This window comes from Ranitomeya imitator, chromosome 7 (assembly GCF_032444005.1).
Source record: "Ranitomeya imitator isolate aRanImi1 chromosome 7, aRanImi1.pri, whole genome shotgun sequence".
Lineage (NCBI taxonomy): Eukaryota > Metazoa > Chordata > Amphibia > Anura > Dendrobatidae > Ranitomeya > Ranitomeya imitator.
This window is the reverse complement of record NC_091288.1, coordinates 43,670,523-43,684,614: the sequence shown is the minus strand read 5'-3', so window position 1 is coordinate 43,684,614 and position 14,092 is coordinate 43,670,523. Positions and strand designations below refer to the sequence as shown.

The 14,092-nt window shown below is 44.3% G+C and overlaps 1 protein-coding gene across 3 annotated transcripts in view; it reads left to right on the top strand.

Moving 5' to 3' along the window:
- Nucleotides 1-14,092, top strand: part of LOC138644588 (neurabin-2-like) — a 96,972-nt gene that overhangs the window by 39,982 nt on the left and 42,898 nt on the right. For all 3 annotated transcript variants that reach the window (XM_069733149.1, XM_069733150.1, XM_069733151.1), the window contains exons 5-9: nt 3,922-4,026; nt 6,587-6,716; nt 10,733-10,879; nt 12,008-12,061; nt 13,519-13,748. In XM_069733149.1, the coding sequence (XP_069589250.1) occupies nt 3,922-4,026; nt 6,587-6,716; nt 10,733-10,879; nt 12,008-12,061; nt 13,519-13,748 (666 nt within the window). The remainder of the gene's footprint in view (nt 1-3,921; nt 4,027-6,586; nt 6,717-10,732; nt 10,880-12,007; nt 12,062-13,518; nt 13,749-14,092) is intronic.

Sequence of the window (14,092 nt, the reverse complement as noted above, 5' to 3'; positions counted from 1 at the left end):
TACCTTTGTGTTCTCTCACTTTTTTTTTTTTTTCCTCTTGTGCCGAGTGCATCCTGTACTACTAGTTTGGGAGATGACTGCACACAGGCATCTGTATTGTAAACATTTTCATATAGACACATGGATATAAATATAATAATTATTATTTTGAATGCTAATAATTGTGCACAGTCATTTCCATATTGATATAAGCTGTGTGTATATATGAAAATATTTTGACGCCGCTTTTGACTGTGCAGTGACCGGACTAAGGTCTAACAGGATCTGCTCTTTCAGCGCATGTTTCCATAGAGCAGATACACTGACCGGACTGAGGCCTAACCGGATCTGCTCTTTTAGCGCATGTTTCCATAGAGCAGATACCCCGACCGGATTAAGGTCTAACAGGATCTGCTCTTTTAGCACATGTTTCCATAGAGCAGATTCACTGACCGGACTGAGGCCTAACCGGATCTGCTCTTTTAGCGCATGTTTCCATAGAGCAGATACCCCGACCGGATTAAGGTCTAACAGGATCTGCTCTTTTAGCACATGTTTCCATAGAGCAGATTCACTGACCGGACTGAGGCCTAACAGGATCTGCTCTTTTAGCGCATGTTTCCATAGAGCAGATTCACTGACCGGATTAAGGTCTAACAGGATCTGCTCTTTTAGCACATGTTTCCATAGAGCAGATTCACTGACCGGACTGAGGCCTAACAGGATCTGCTCTTTTAGTGCATGTTTCCATAGAGCAGATACCCCGACCGGATTAAGGTCTAACAGGATCTGCTCTTTCAGCGCATGTTTCCATAGAGCAGATTCACTGACCGGACTGAGGCCTAACCGGATCTGCTCTTTTAGCGCATGTTTCCATAGAGCAGATTCACTGACCGGACTGAGGCCTAACCGGATCTGCTCTTTTAGCGCATGTTTCCATAGAGCAGATTCACTGACCGGACTGAGGCCTAACAGGATCTGCTCTTTTAGCTCATGTTTCCATAGAGCAGATTCACTGACCGGACTGAGGCCTAACAGGATCTGCTCTTTCAGCGCATGTTTCCATAGAGCAGATACGCTGTAAATTTTCAATCCAGAAAAAGAAAAAAATGACCAGATCTCAATGCTGCCAATCCACATTCTGCAGGAAAAAAATCTATATGGAATCTGTGCGTAAATGGCCATTTCTGTTTCAGTATTTCCCCTATTCAGTTTTAATTGCGAAGTCTTAAATCTGCCAACAACTTTATTTGCTGTGGATTACTGTAGATCTGAAAAATAAGCAACTCCATAAAGGGAGTGTCCCCTAACTTTAATTTGCCTGGTTGGGAAGGTGACTTAGTCATCCACCACCTCGTCTTCCACCTCTGCAACCTGGTTTTCCTGACTTGGTGACTTAACAACAACCTGAATTATTGGCAACTGTGTCTCATAATCATCTACCTCCTTAGACAAAATACACTATAACTGTATGGGTGACAATATAGTACATTTTTTTTCATCCCAAAAAAGTGTGGTAATGTGCAACATCTATATATTTAGCAATGGAGCCTAGAGGCTGTATTCTGCCAGTCTCCCTGCTCCTACAACTGTCCCTAGGCTAAATGAAGAATGTAACCGATACAAACAGCAGCACAAGATTAGCCCTTAGAAGGGCTGTTAGTATGATGGTTCAGCATCCGTATCAACACTGAAGGACTCTGGTTAAACTCTGCACACACAGGCCAGGATAACTACTCTTTAGGCCTCTTTCACACATCAGTTTTTTGCCATCAGTCTCACAATCTCTTTTTTTTTTTTGGATCCAGCAAATGTTGCTGCTGGATCCGTTTGTTTTTTCATAGATTTGTATTAGCGACGGATTGTGACGGATGGCCTTCCAATTCATCCGTCGTTCGTCGGATCCGTCGTAAAGTTTTTGTCCGTTGGTCGGAGACAATGGACAAAGTAAAGTTTTTTTTTTTTTTTTTTTTTGTAGTTGTTTTTTGTGTGTCCGTCGTTGGCTATAATGGAAGCCTATGGGCGCAGGATCCATCTCTCTCCCTGTCTGTCTGTCCTTTTATAACCTCTGTTGAGGTAATGCGGCGAGCCAATCGTAGTCATGCCCCAACCAAGATGGCTACTTCATTACAGTGACTGGCAGACAATCCTTTTGTGCTTATTGACTGTGTAACAGGCGTCAAACATGCGGGGCGAGGATTCGAGCTTCGAATCCGAGCACCAGCGAATGCTGGGCGAGTGCGGAGTCCATCCGAGCACCCAGATACTTGGGTGATATCCGAGTAACACCGAGCACGCTCGCTCATCTCTAGTGGGGACTCCTGGAGAATCCTTTTAGTCAGCCAGAAGTATACGGTCACCATGGTATAGGACTATAGTGTGTTAGGTCCTGTCCTCCCCAGGTTGTGCACTGTATACGGGGAGCGGCGTCACTGGTGTAATGTTTACCATGTCACACATTGTACACGCTATATGTACATAAATCATTCCCCACAGTCAGCAGGCAGGCAGCACGGTGTGCAGGTTTTTCTCCCTGCAGGGTGTGTTTAATTCTGGGAGTTTTGCATTAGTAAGACATACCGTATTTCTTAGTAATTATCACGTGTCACTCGCTCTTATATTCTAGTGTTCTTAATGTAGCCTGAAAGTATAGGAAACCATTATTAGGATATTCCCAACAGAAAGCCCCTGTCCTTATCTCCAGCATATCAGGTGTCATCAGGTTTTATATTGTGATATCTATCATTTTGATGGGGGAAAAATGGCTGCACTGCTGTTCTCATTGAATCTGCCTTGAAAACCGTTCCTAAAAGCCCCCCAAGCACGTTAGACTTAGAGGTTGTCTCCTTTCCAAAAGGTTTTTCCTAGAAGTAATAAAATAAAAAAAAGACCACAAACAAACTGAGCCTTACTCACTGTCCCCCGGTCCACCACTAAGTCTGCACCGCTGTTCCTGCTGATGTCAGGCTGAGAGCGCTGCAGCCAATATCTAAGCTGCTTTGCCAGGGTTGACGGCACGAACCGCTGAGCTCACCGATTGGTTGCAGAGCTATCAATGTGATGTTGGCGCTGCAGATAACAGACATCGGGAGGCACGGCAGACACTGAGTGATGGACCGGGGTAGGATGAGTAAAGCACAGTTATTGGAATTAATGGCGCTTATAGGAAAAACTTTTCTGAAAGGGGACAGCTCTTCTAAATTGGCCAAACCCTCCAATATATGCAGGATCAACTCTCAGTCGAATGTGTATGTGGGTCTCCCCAACTCTTCCCTGACAGATGTGGAGTGCGAAAAGGATCTGGCTTCCTGAATTTCAGCAGTCAATCTGTTTTCTTTGCCTCGGAAATAAGCTGCTGCCAGAGGAGTCTGACCGCTCCCCTCTCATACTGAACACAGGCCCGCTATGTATTGTGTATGGAGACCTTAGGGCCATGTTCACACATTCAGGACTTGCTCTAAGCATGCCAAGAGGAGGAGACTTAAAGCCGTAATGCTCCTCTGGGAAATATGCTATTTATGCAAATTGTCTCTTCAGAGAGGAAGAGAAGAGACAATTTGTTTAAATAATGCAATAATTTAATAACATTTGGCATGAATGTACAAGGATAATTATCACGTATGAACAACCAGTTTGCAATTTTTTTTTTTCTGTGTTCTAACTTTTTCAGCTTGTGAAGATCACTGAATGCAAAACATTTATTTATTTTTTCCCTTTTTCCTTTCATGCTCATCACATTCATCCTTCGGCGTAGAATTGATCACTGCGGGACACCATAGCCACATGTCTGTCTGTCAATATTGATTCCTCTTACTCAATCGTAATACGTCTGTTAATGATTGACCATCGCCACCGCTCCCGACACACGGCTGAGCCGTTTCAATTTTTTTGTTCACCTTATTTTAGTTTAAATCTTTAGATTTTTTTTTTTTCCTTCTTTAGGATTGAAGTCAATGACCAGATTGTGGAAGTCGATGGTACAAGTCTAGTTGGGGTCACACAACTCTTTGCTGCTACGGTACTTAAAAACACCAAAGGTGCAGTCAGGTGGGTACGTCCTCATGTTATGAATGTGTAACTGTTGGCACATGATTTGAGTCCATAACTCATTTTTAGGCATTTTTAGGTTGTCCATATATCTGTTTCTGTACACAAGGTTTTTTTTTTGCTGTAGTTTTGTCACAATTCAACCACAATTGGCTAATCATAGGGAATGACTGCGATAAGCGGCTGTAGCAATGCCTGTCCGATATTGACCATCATGGTGGCATAGAAGCTAAGGACATGTGTGCACAGAGAGCTTTTTTTGAAGAAGTCAAAACCAAAGTTTTTAAGTAGAGAACACTTTTATTTTCGGTGTTTTTGGAGGAGTTTTTCGTTTCCTGCAGCGTTTTTGAAGCTCTCCTTTGCAGCCTTCTGATTGGACAGTGCCTAGCTAGGGGTGGATTTCGTAAACATCTGCGTCAAACAAGTGACACTTTGTTTTTCCACTAGATGTTTTTTTTTCTTTTCTCTTGTCCTGAACCTGAAGCGAAAAAAATGCGCAAAAAAAACTGAAGAAATGAGTGGCAAAGTGGATTTACTATAAAATTAATAGGAAAAGATTTTGAAGCAATTATTTTTTTTCTTCATTATTTTTTTTTTACGCAGACTCTCTCCAAAAAGAGAAGAAATCTCCATGTGCACATAGTCGTTGTGTCCAGTCGGCACAAATGGTGCCTGATCCTCTTTTCTAAAAGTGACAGTATAATTTCGGAAATCTGTCTTGAGCGGCTTAGTTTGCGAGAAGCACTTTGTAGCAGTCAATTATTAGGCAGTGTGTCCGCGGTGTGGAACCTGGGAAGACTCTGGAATACTCATATTGTCCATCACTTACTGCACTCACTAATTCAGGAGGGTAACCATTTTTTGACAAGGCATCAAAAAGACAAATAAGCTTTAGTTACTGATAAGCTAATTTACGTGCAACAACCAATATCAATTTGTGAAAAAAAAATCAACTCCTTTTAATAAAGTTTTATTTTTACTTAAATACATGTATTTGGGGCTTAAAAAATATTTTTTTCTACTGTTTCATTAAAAAATTGTCACTGTTTGCCTTTTACTACAACTTCTGTGTTGTACAGCCTATTGCTGGCTGCAGGAGTTGACTGCGGATCAGTCAGTGAGTTCTGTCTGATGGAGAGATAGTAACTCTGTTTATCTGTCTTATGAGCTCCTCCAAGCTGATTTATGACCACAGTTAAATGTGAAGGGAAGCAAAGAGCCTGTAAAAGCCAAATGGTGAAAATCCAATTACAAAAAATGATTTTTAGCCCCTCATATATGCAAAAGATGTATCGTAAAGACTGACCACCCCTTTTAAGCAATTTTGCATAGACTGACTGCTGTTTGTGGTCTTCACGTCCTGCTTTACTGTCATTAGCGGTTTTTTTTTTTTTTGCTGTTTATTTCTGGAGGCCATAATGAAGAGAAGTGATTGCCCAGGGTCAGAAAGGGTTACAGCGCCCCCTAAGCACCGCTGCACTGGATTCTGATTAAGGGTGCTTTCACATGGGGTTCTGTGTCCCTGTCGGGGCATATAGCCAAAATCCCCCGCTAGACGGGGTCCGGATGCATGCACTGACGGTGCCATAGGCTGTAATGGTGACGGTGTGCACTGCCTTGCACTTTTTTGGGCCGTGTACACCTACAGGACTGTGCCTGTGTGTCCGCCTTCAGTAGGCGTATACACCCGAAAATGATGCATGCCATGGCGTACGTTATACATTATAGTCTATGGCCCCGCCAGTGCTTACGGCCAAATGCCATTTTGCGGGGGAATCTGACGTAAGCCCCGATGGGCAACTGAACAGGTGCCTGAACGCAGTGTGAAAGTACCCTAGAAATGGGTGAAAATGTTTATTCCCAAATATCACAGATCGGGACCCGATCTCCTAACTAATACAATACACATTCACACACAAGCCCCTTACATAAGACTTACACTCACAGCACAGGGTGATCCGCTGAAAAATCAACATGTTTTACGTGTGATCAAAGGCAGAATTGCCGCGGATTTCTTCCTTTCCATATAATTCCATAGCAATTTCACAGAAAATCCGCCTCATCTTGGCGCTTTACAGACATTATCATCACTGTCCCCATAGGGAATCTAGATTGTGAGTCCCAATCAGTATGTCTATGGAAGAAACCGGAGAACCTGAGGAAACCCATACAGACTCCATGCAGATATTGGTCCTTGGTGGGATTTGAACCCAGGACCCAGGCGCTGCCGTGCTAACCACTGAGCCTCTGTGGATTATGTGAGCGTCCTCCTCCACTTTCTCCTTTTCCTATACTTCTTGAAGAAGCGGCAGTCGTCTGCTCACACTGCTGATACTCGGTCCTGTCCAGTTTTGCTAGAACGTGAAGCCACTCTTCCAGGGGTTCCCCACTCTGATTCATGAAGGCCATCTAAGGAAGTAAGGACAAGGTGGCTCTGGCGAGGCGACACTTTTTTATTTTATTTTTAAAGACCTGTACCTATCAGTATTTTTTTTTTTTTTTTGATTCTACAAGAAAACAAGTGTTTTATGTTTTTTCATTGTCTATTTTTTAATTTTAGGTTCCTCATTGGGAGAGAGAAACCAGGGGCGCAGAGTGAAGTGGCTCGCCTCATCAGCGAGACTCTGGAGCAGGAGAGATGTCAGCAGCAGATGTATGACCAGCAGTACTCGGAGGGCAGCACCGGGCAGGTAACGGCGGACATTGTGACCCCCTCTCATGGTGCATTTTATGGTCAAAAGTAGTGGGGGAACGTCAACATTAGACCTACAGGAGCTTCTGTGACCTCCATTTTACATCTGTAAATGTAATGTTAATATGGAGTGGCTCCTCTTGCAGCTATAACGGCTTCCACTCTTCTGACTAAGTTTCCTAACAGATTTTGAAGGTGTCTTTGGGAATTTTTGCCCCTTCATCCAGAAGAGCATTTGTGAGGTCACACTGATGTTGGTGGAGTGGCCAGGCTCACAGTTTTCTGTTCCAGTTCATCCCCAATGGTTCAATTTGATTGAGGCCCGAGCTTTTTGCCCAGTCATGTTCTTCCATTCCAAATTCACCCAACAATGCCTTTATGGACCTTGCTTTATACATTGGGGAGAGTCATACAGAACAGAAAATTTGCTTTGTGCCCAGAAACCTGTAAACATCAGTAGGCCGAAATCATACCTCCCAACCGTCCTGGATCCAGCGGGACTGTCCTGATTTTGACAGTCAGCCCCGTGATCCCGGGCGGGACATTAATTGTCCCGCACTGGTTGGGAGGTATGTGATGTTACCCGGTCAGCTGAGAGCTCAGAGTCCCTGCACCCGGCCCGCACAGCAGCAAACCACATGATGGCTGCTCTGTGCGCACAGGACCTGTCATGAAGTCACAGGATGGGAGGAGTCAGGAGTCACATGATTGGGAGGACATCCTTGTACAGGACTCTGCTGGTTGCCATGGGCGCCGGAGGAGGGTAAGTGTATGTGTGTGGTGTGAGGTCAGGAGGTGTTTACACTGTGGATGTAGCAGAGCCGTGTGTGTACGAGGTGTATGGATCAGAGCAGTGAGTGAAAGGTGTATGGAGCGGAGTTGTGTGTGTACGATGTGTACGGAGCGGAGCCGTGTGTGTAAGAGGTGTACGGAGCCGTGTGCATGAGGTGTACGGAGCGCAGCCGCGTGTGTACGAGGTGTACGGAGCACAGCCGCTTGTGTACGAGGTGTACGGAGCGAAGCAGCATGTGAAAGGTGTACGGAGCAGAGCCATGTGTGTAAGAGGTGTACGGAACCATGTGTATGAGGTGTACGGAGCGTAGCCGCGTGTGTACGAGGTGTACGGAGCTAAGCAGCATGTGAAAGGTGTACGGAGCAGAGCCATGTGTGTAAGAGGTGTACGGAACCATGTGTATGAGGTGTACGGAGTGTAGCCGCGTGTGTACGAGGTGTATGGAGCAGCATGTGAAAGGTGTACGGAGCGGAGTCGTGTGTAAGAGGTGTATGCAGCCGTGTGTACGAGGTGTGCGGAGCGGAGTCGTGTGTACGAGGTGTACGGAGCGGAGTCGTGTGTACGAGGTGTACGGAGCACAGCCGCGTGTGTACAAGGTGTACGGAGCGGAGCATCATGTGAAAGGTGTACGGAGTGGAGTCGTGTGTAAGAGGTGTACGGAGCACAGCCGCGTGTGTACGAGGTGAGCGGAGCAGCATGTGAAAGGTGTACGGAGCCGTGTGTACGAGGTGTACGGAGCACAGCCGCGTGTGTATGGAGCAGAGCAGCATGTGAAAGGTGTACGGAGCGGAGTCGTGTGTAAGAGGTGTACGGAGCCGTGTGTACGGAGCGGAGCAGCATGTGAAAGGTGTACGGAGCGGAGTCGTGTGTAAGAGGTGTACGGAGCCGTGTGTACGGAGCGGATCAGCATGTGAAAGGTGTACGGAGCGGAGTCGTGTGTAAGAGGTGTATGGAGCCGTGTGTACGGAGCACAGCCGCCTGTGTACGAGGTGTATGGAGCGGAGCAGCATGTGACAGGTGTACGGAGTGGAGTCGTGTGTGTAAGAGGTGTGCGGATCAGAGCAGAGTGTGAAAGGTGTATGGAGCGGAGCCGCGTGTGTACGAGGTGTACGGAGCGGAGCCACGTGTGTACGAGGTGTACGGAGTAGTGCCGTGTGTGTACGAGATGTATGGAGAGGAGCCGTATGTGTATGAGGTGTACGCAGCGGAGCCGTGTGTGTGCAAGGTATACGGAGCGGAGCAGCGTGTGCAATGTGTATGGAGCGGTGTGTGTACGAGGTGTACGGAGTAGTGCCGTGTGTACGAGATGTATGGAGAGGAGCCATGTGTGTATGAGGTGTATGGAGCGGAGCTGAATGTGTACGAGGTGTACAGAGCGGAGCCGTGTGTGTATGAGATGTATGGAGTGGAACCGTGTGTACGGAGCGGAGCCGTGTGTGCAAAGTTTACAGAGCGCAGCCGCGTGTGTAGGAGTAGCTATGTGTGGCCATTATACGGTACGAAGTATCATGTGCTGCCAATATACAATATGGAGCATCATGTGCAGTCATTATACAGTATGGAGCATCATGTGCGGTCATTATACAGTCTGGAGCATCATGTGTGGCTATTATATATTATGGAGCATCATGTGCGGTCATTATACAGTATGGAGCATCATGTGCAGTCGTTATACAGTATGGAGCATCATGTGCAGTCATTATACAGTATGGAGCATCATGTGCAGTCATTATACAGTATGGAGCATCATGTGCGGTCATTATACAGTATGGAGCATCATGTGCGGTCATTATACAGTCTGGAGCATCATGTGTGGCTATTATATATTATGGAGCATCATGTGCGGTCATTATACAGTATGGAGCATCATGTGTGGTCATTATACAGTATGGAGCATCATGTGCGGTCATTATACAGTATGGAGCATCATGTGTGGTGATTATACAGTATGGAGCATCATGTGGGGCCATTATACAGTCTGGAGCATCATGTGTGGTGATTATACAGTATGGAGCATCATGTGTGGTGATTATACAGTATGGAGCATCATGTGGGGCCATTATACAGTATGGAGCATCATGTGGGGCCATTATACAGTATGGAGCATCATGTGCGGTCATTATACAGTATGGAGCATCATGTGCGGTCATTATACAGTATGGAGCATCATGTGCGGTCATTATACAGTATTGAGTATCATGTGTGGCAATTATACAATATGGAGCACTGTGTGGCCATATTTTTTTGTTTATAATTATTCTTTATGAACAGTGTGATCAGCAGTGCTAAATGGGTGTGGTTGGGATGTGAAAATGGGTGTGACCAGAGGCGTGGCCTAAAATTTGCCGCGTTGCGCGCCGCAAACTTTGCCCCTCTTTCCCAGCTTCAAAAGTTGGGAGGTATGCAAAATTTCTTGTGCTGAAACATTTCACTTCACGTGAACTAAGGAGCCATGGCCGACTCCTAGGAAAAAAAAACCTCCCAATAATATTTCTAGTACACCAAACTGTACAGTGGGCTTACTGCAGGCAGGTAACACTCTCGTTGCATTCACCAAACCCAGACTCGTCCATCAGATGTCAGGTCAAGAAGTGTGATCCGTCACTGCACTTAACACGTTTACACTGCTCCAGAGTCCAGTGGTGGCTGCTTTACACCACTCCCTCCGACGCTCTGCATTGTGCTTGGTGATGTAAGGCTGGCGTCACTGTATCTTTTGGCTAATATTAACAATTGTAGAAAATACTGGACACTCAGTTATGAGTTCAATGTATTCACGAGGGAACCTCAGTGCTGGTTAGTAGCAGATGACTGCTGTTTATTCACCCAAAGCAGCAAATCGAACACTGTGTGGATAGTCCTATAAATTTACTTCTGGTGTCTTATTATATATGTATATATATGTATGTATGTATGTGTGTGTGTGTGTATATATATATATATATATATATATATATATATATATATATATATATATAATCTATATCTCTATCTCTATCCAACACCCTATGTTCTGGTGACAGATCCACTGTAAGGTGATTTACGTGCATTTGGAAATAAGAATAAAATAACTTAATTCTGTACCCTGTGGCCCTTAGTATTGTAGTCCTGTATTCTTCTGATGGTTTTTACATGTGCAGGACATCTGTTTTAATCCATTTGTAAGTTTACAAATGTAGAATTCTTGGCAAACCTGTGGAATTTTTTTTTTTTTTTGTCAGGAAGAAGATTTCGACGAGGATGATGAGGATAATCTAGAGTCACATCTACATGGAAATTCTGTGGAAGTGTTTGAGTTGTCAGAAAGTGACGATATAAGTTTTCCTTCAGATATGGACGCCTCTCAGCTGGCACTCAAATTTAAAGAGGTAGAGTGCTGCTGATGTGATAGCCCTACCTCACCCAGTATTTGTATGTTACATATGGCAATAAGGTTATGGGACCTGGGTGCATTTTATGTAATTTCCTTAAATTGTAAACAACATTGCAGAACAGTAGGATGTGTAAGGAATAGATTCCTAATGTATCCCATAGATATAAGCTATTCCAATGTGATGCAACAATGTGGTGGTCTTTGCTCACAGATAACATAGCATCCATTTTCATTATTGATTGCAAGAAGTTCTCCAACACTGAGCAGATACTTTATTACTCCCATGAGTCCTGTGTACAATCCCATAAAGGAATCTTGCCATAGAATAAATGCCATAAATGTGTGACATATGGGCGTCCCGCTACCAAAACCACCCAGGCATCTTGAGGACGGGGCCTGCCGTGCACTGTTGTCAGTGGAGAGGTCACCACTCATGCGTGGATTTCTCTACAGTTCTAAAAATTACCAAGTAGGCGGGGGGAGACCTGAATGTATCATACATTTATTGCATATCCTTTAATAATGCCATAAATCTGAGAGAAAAGAAAATCACTTTTTTTTTTAACCTTATGGTCTTAAAGGGGTTGTCCGGCCTTAGGCTACAAGTCTGCAGTCAATCTACCTGACTGCAAACTTGAGAATCCTCGCAGCACGCACACTGTGAGGATTCTCCAGTGCCGGCAACGGGCGCATAACCACAAGTATGGGATTTGCATGCATGCAGTGACATGCTGACTAGACGTGCACGACCTCGCCCATTGCAAGTGTATTGAGTGAGGCTGGACACAGACTAGTCTGATTGTGGCCGGGAGTAAGCCAGTCACATACTTGTGGTCATATAACCGCCCGCTCTCTGCGCTGACTGCAGACTTGTATCCCAAGGCCGGACAACCCCTTTTAAGGCTTTTAAATATTTGTTTGGATTTCACAAGCTCATTCACGATCATTGTACTAAAATATTCTTTCGGTTTTTGGTGCAGAATTCACACATAAAATATCAATCAATTCGCCATCTGAGTGTGACCTTTACACTAGAGGTTTTATCGCATCGGTAGGTAGTATTTTGTGTTTTACTAACTAGGATGTCGTTTTTTTTTCTTTTTTTTCCCCCCCTTCTACTTAGCTTCAGCTAAAGCACGCTGTCACTACTGCTGAAGTCAACCAGCTGAAAGACCGGGTGAGTCCGCAGTGCTGGGTTTTAGCAGGCATTCATGCAAACGTCACAGATCTGCTCTGATTTTCTTGTCACTTCTTGCTTTTAAGATATCTATATTTTATTGGGATGTGTTACCGGTGTATAACGCTTATATAAGAGTGGAGCAGAAATGGGAAGCCTGAGTGTTCACTGTGGTGACTGTCTGATGGCCGGTGTATTATACTGGCCATTTGACTTCCCAGTCTACTTTGTCCTTGCACCACACTTTCCTTTAAAAAAGAACAAAAAGTTAACCATATTACTTTTTTCCCCGCATTTGATCCACATATTGGCTATTATTGAGCAATAGCATAGCACTGCGGCTATGTCTGCTTATTTGGAGCACCATATATGAGCTGTGTGACATCTTGGCTCCTTCCTCACCTCTGTTATAGTTCACCCTAATTAGAAAAGGAAGCAGAGCTGGGATGAGTGGGGGAGGGGGGATTTCATAATTTGTCATTCTGTAGTTCACAAGAAGTCAGAAACTGACATCCTATCTACACGACACCTGATTTCAGGGTCAGAATCTCTTATTCCAGGGATGTGTCACTTATTAGGCTGTGTTTAAATACAAACCGTGTTTTATCAGTAGGAGATTATCAGTACAGGACTAGGTGTCACATGCCTGCTGGTCCAACCACGCCCCCCTCCCCCTCTGTTTGGCAGCTTGCTGATAGTATGCAAAGGAAGCTGCCAATCAGTGGTGTAGGCAGGGGTTAGACAAAGCTCCGTATTTTGCGCAATGCTACATCTACAGCAGAGAAAACAGGATCTTGTCAAAACTGGACCAATCAGTCCAGTAAGTGACACATGGCTAGAATCTGGGTTTCTGCCCCTGCATCATGCAGCTACGGGATTCCATCAAAATCTGCTGACAGATTACATTGGTAATATGTCATAAAAATATTTTTGCTGGAGCGCTACTTTTGGGCTAGGGCTACATGGCAATTTAGGCTGTGTTACAGGTCACGCAGCCAAAGAACCCTGTGTCCCTGCTGCATCACAGTGCAATACAAGTGATTGGAGTCCACTAGCCACCACAAGAGTACCACGTCCACAGCAGGCAACTCACTAAACACCCGGGTCTGATTTCCATCCACCATGTTTGTGGGCATGGGCCGATGTGACTTTTCTTATCATTCCCTGCACATTCATCTTTTCTTGGGCTACTTTCTCATTGAGTTTTTTGGAGGCGGAAAAATCAGTCAGATTTTTAAAGTGGAGCCTACTTCAAGAAATTCAACTTATTTCCTCTAAAATCTTCCTCTAGAAACTGTGTGTGAACCAAGCCTTATAGCAAGAGCCATCAATCGCTACATATCACTGAGCACAAGCGCAATATTTTTTTTCTATTCTTTCTTTTAAAAAAAAAAAAAAAACTACCTGATTTTAATACTAAAAGTAACATATCAAAATTAATATCTATTCTGTTAAAGATCAAAGCTGCAGAAAATGAGAAGCTGGACTGGGAAACAAACCGAATAAAGTACCAACAGTCTGTTGAAGAAAACAAGGAAAAAATTAAGAAGCTGGAAACTTATTGGTTGGAGGCTCAGGCGCTGTGTAAGACAGTAAATGAACATCTGAAAGAAACCCAGGAACAGTATGATACCCTGGAGAAGAAATACACCAAGGCCAAGAAATTACTGAAGGATTACCAGATAAAGTAGGTTGTGTTCCTCCCTTTTTTTTTTCTTTTTTCTTTTTCTATAATTTCATAAATAAGAGTGGACCCGTCACTCTTTTTGTGTCCAGAGTTCGATTTGGGTACCAAAGCATTACCCAGACTTTAACATGAACCCAAATCTCTCTCTTGCTCCCTCTCTTTTGCTTGATTCCTCTCTTTTGCTTGATTCCTCTCTTTTGCTTGCTCCCTCTCTTTTGCTTGCTCCCTCTCTTTTGCTTGCTCCCTCTCTTTTGCTTGATCTTTCTCTTTTGCTTGATCTTTCTCTTTTGCTTGATCTTTCTCTTTTGCTTGATTCCTCTCTTTTGCTTGATTCCTCTCTTTTG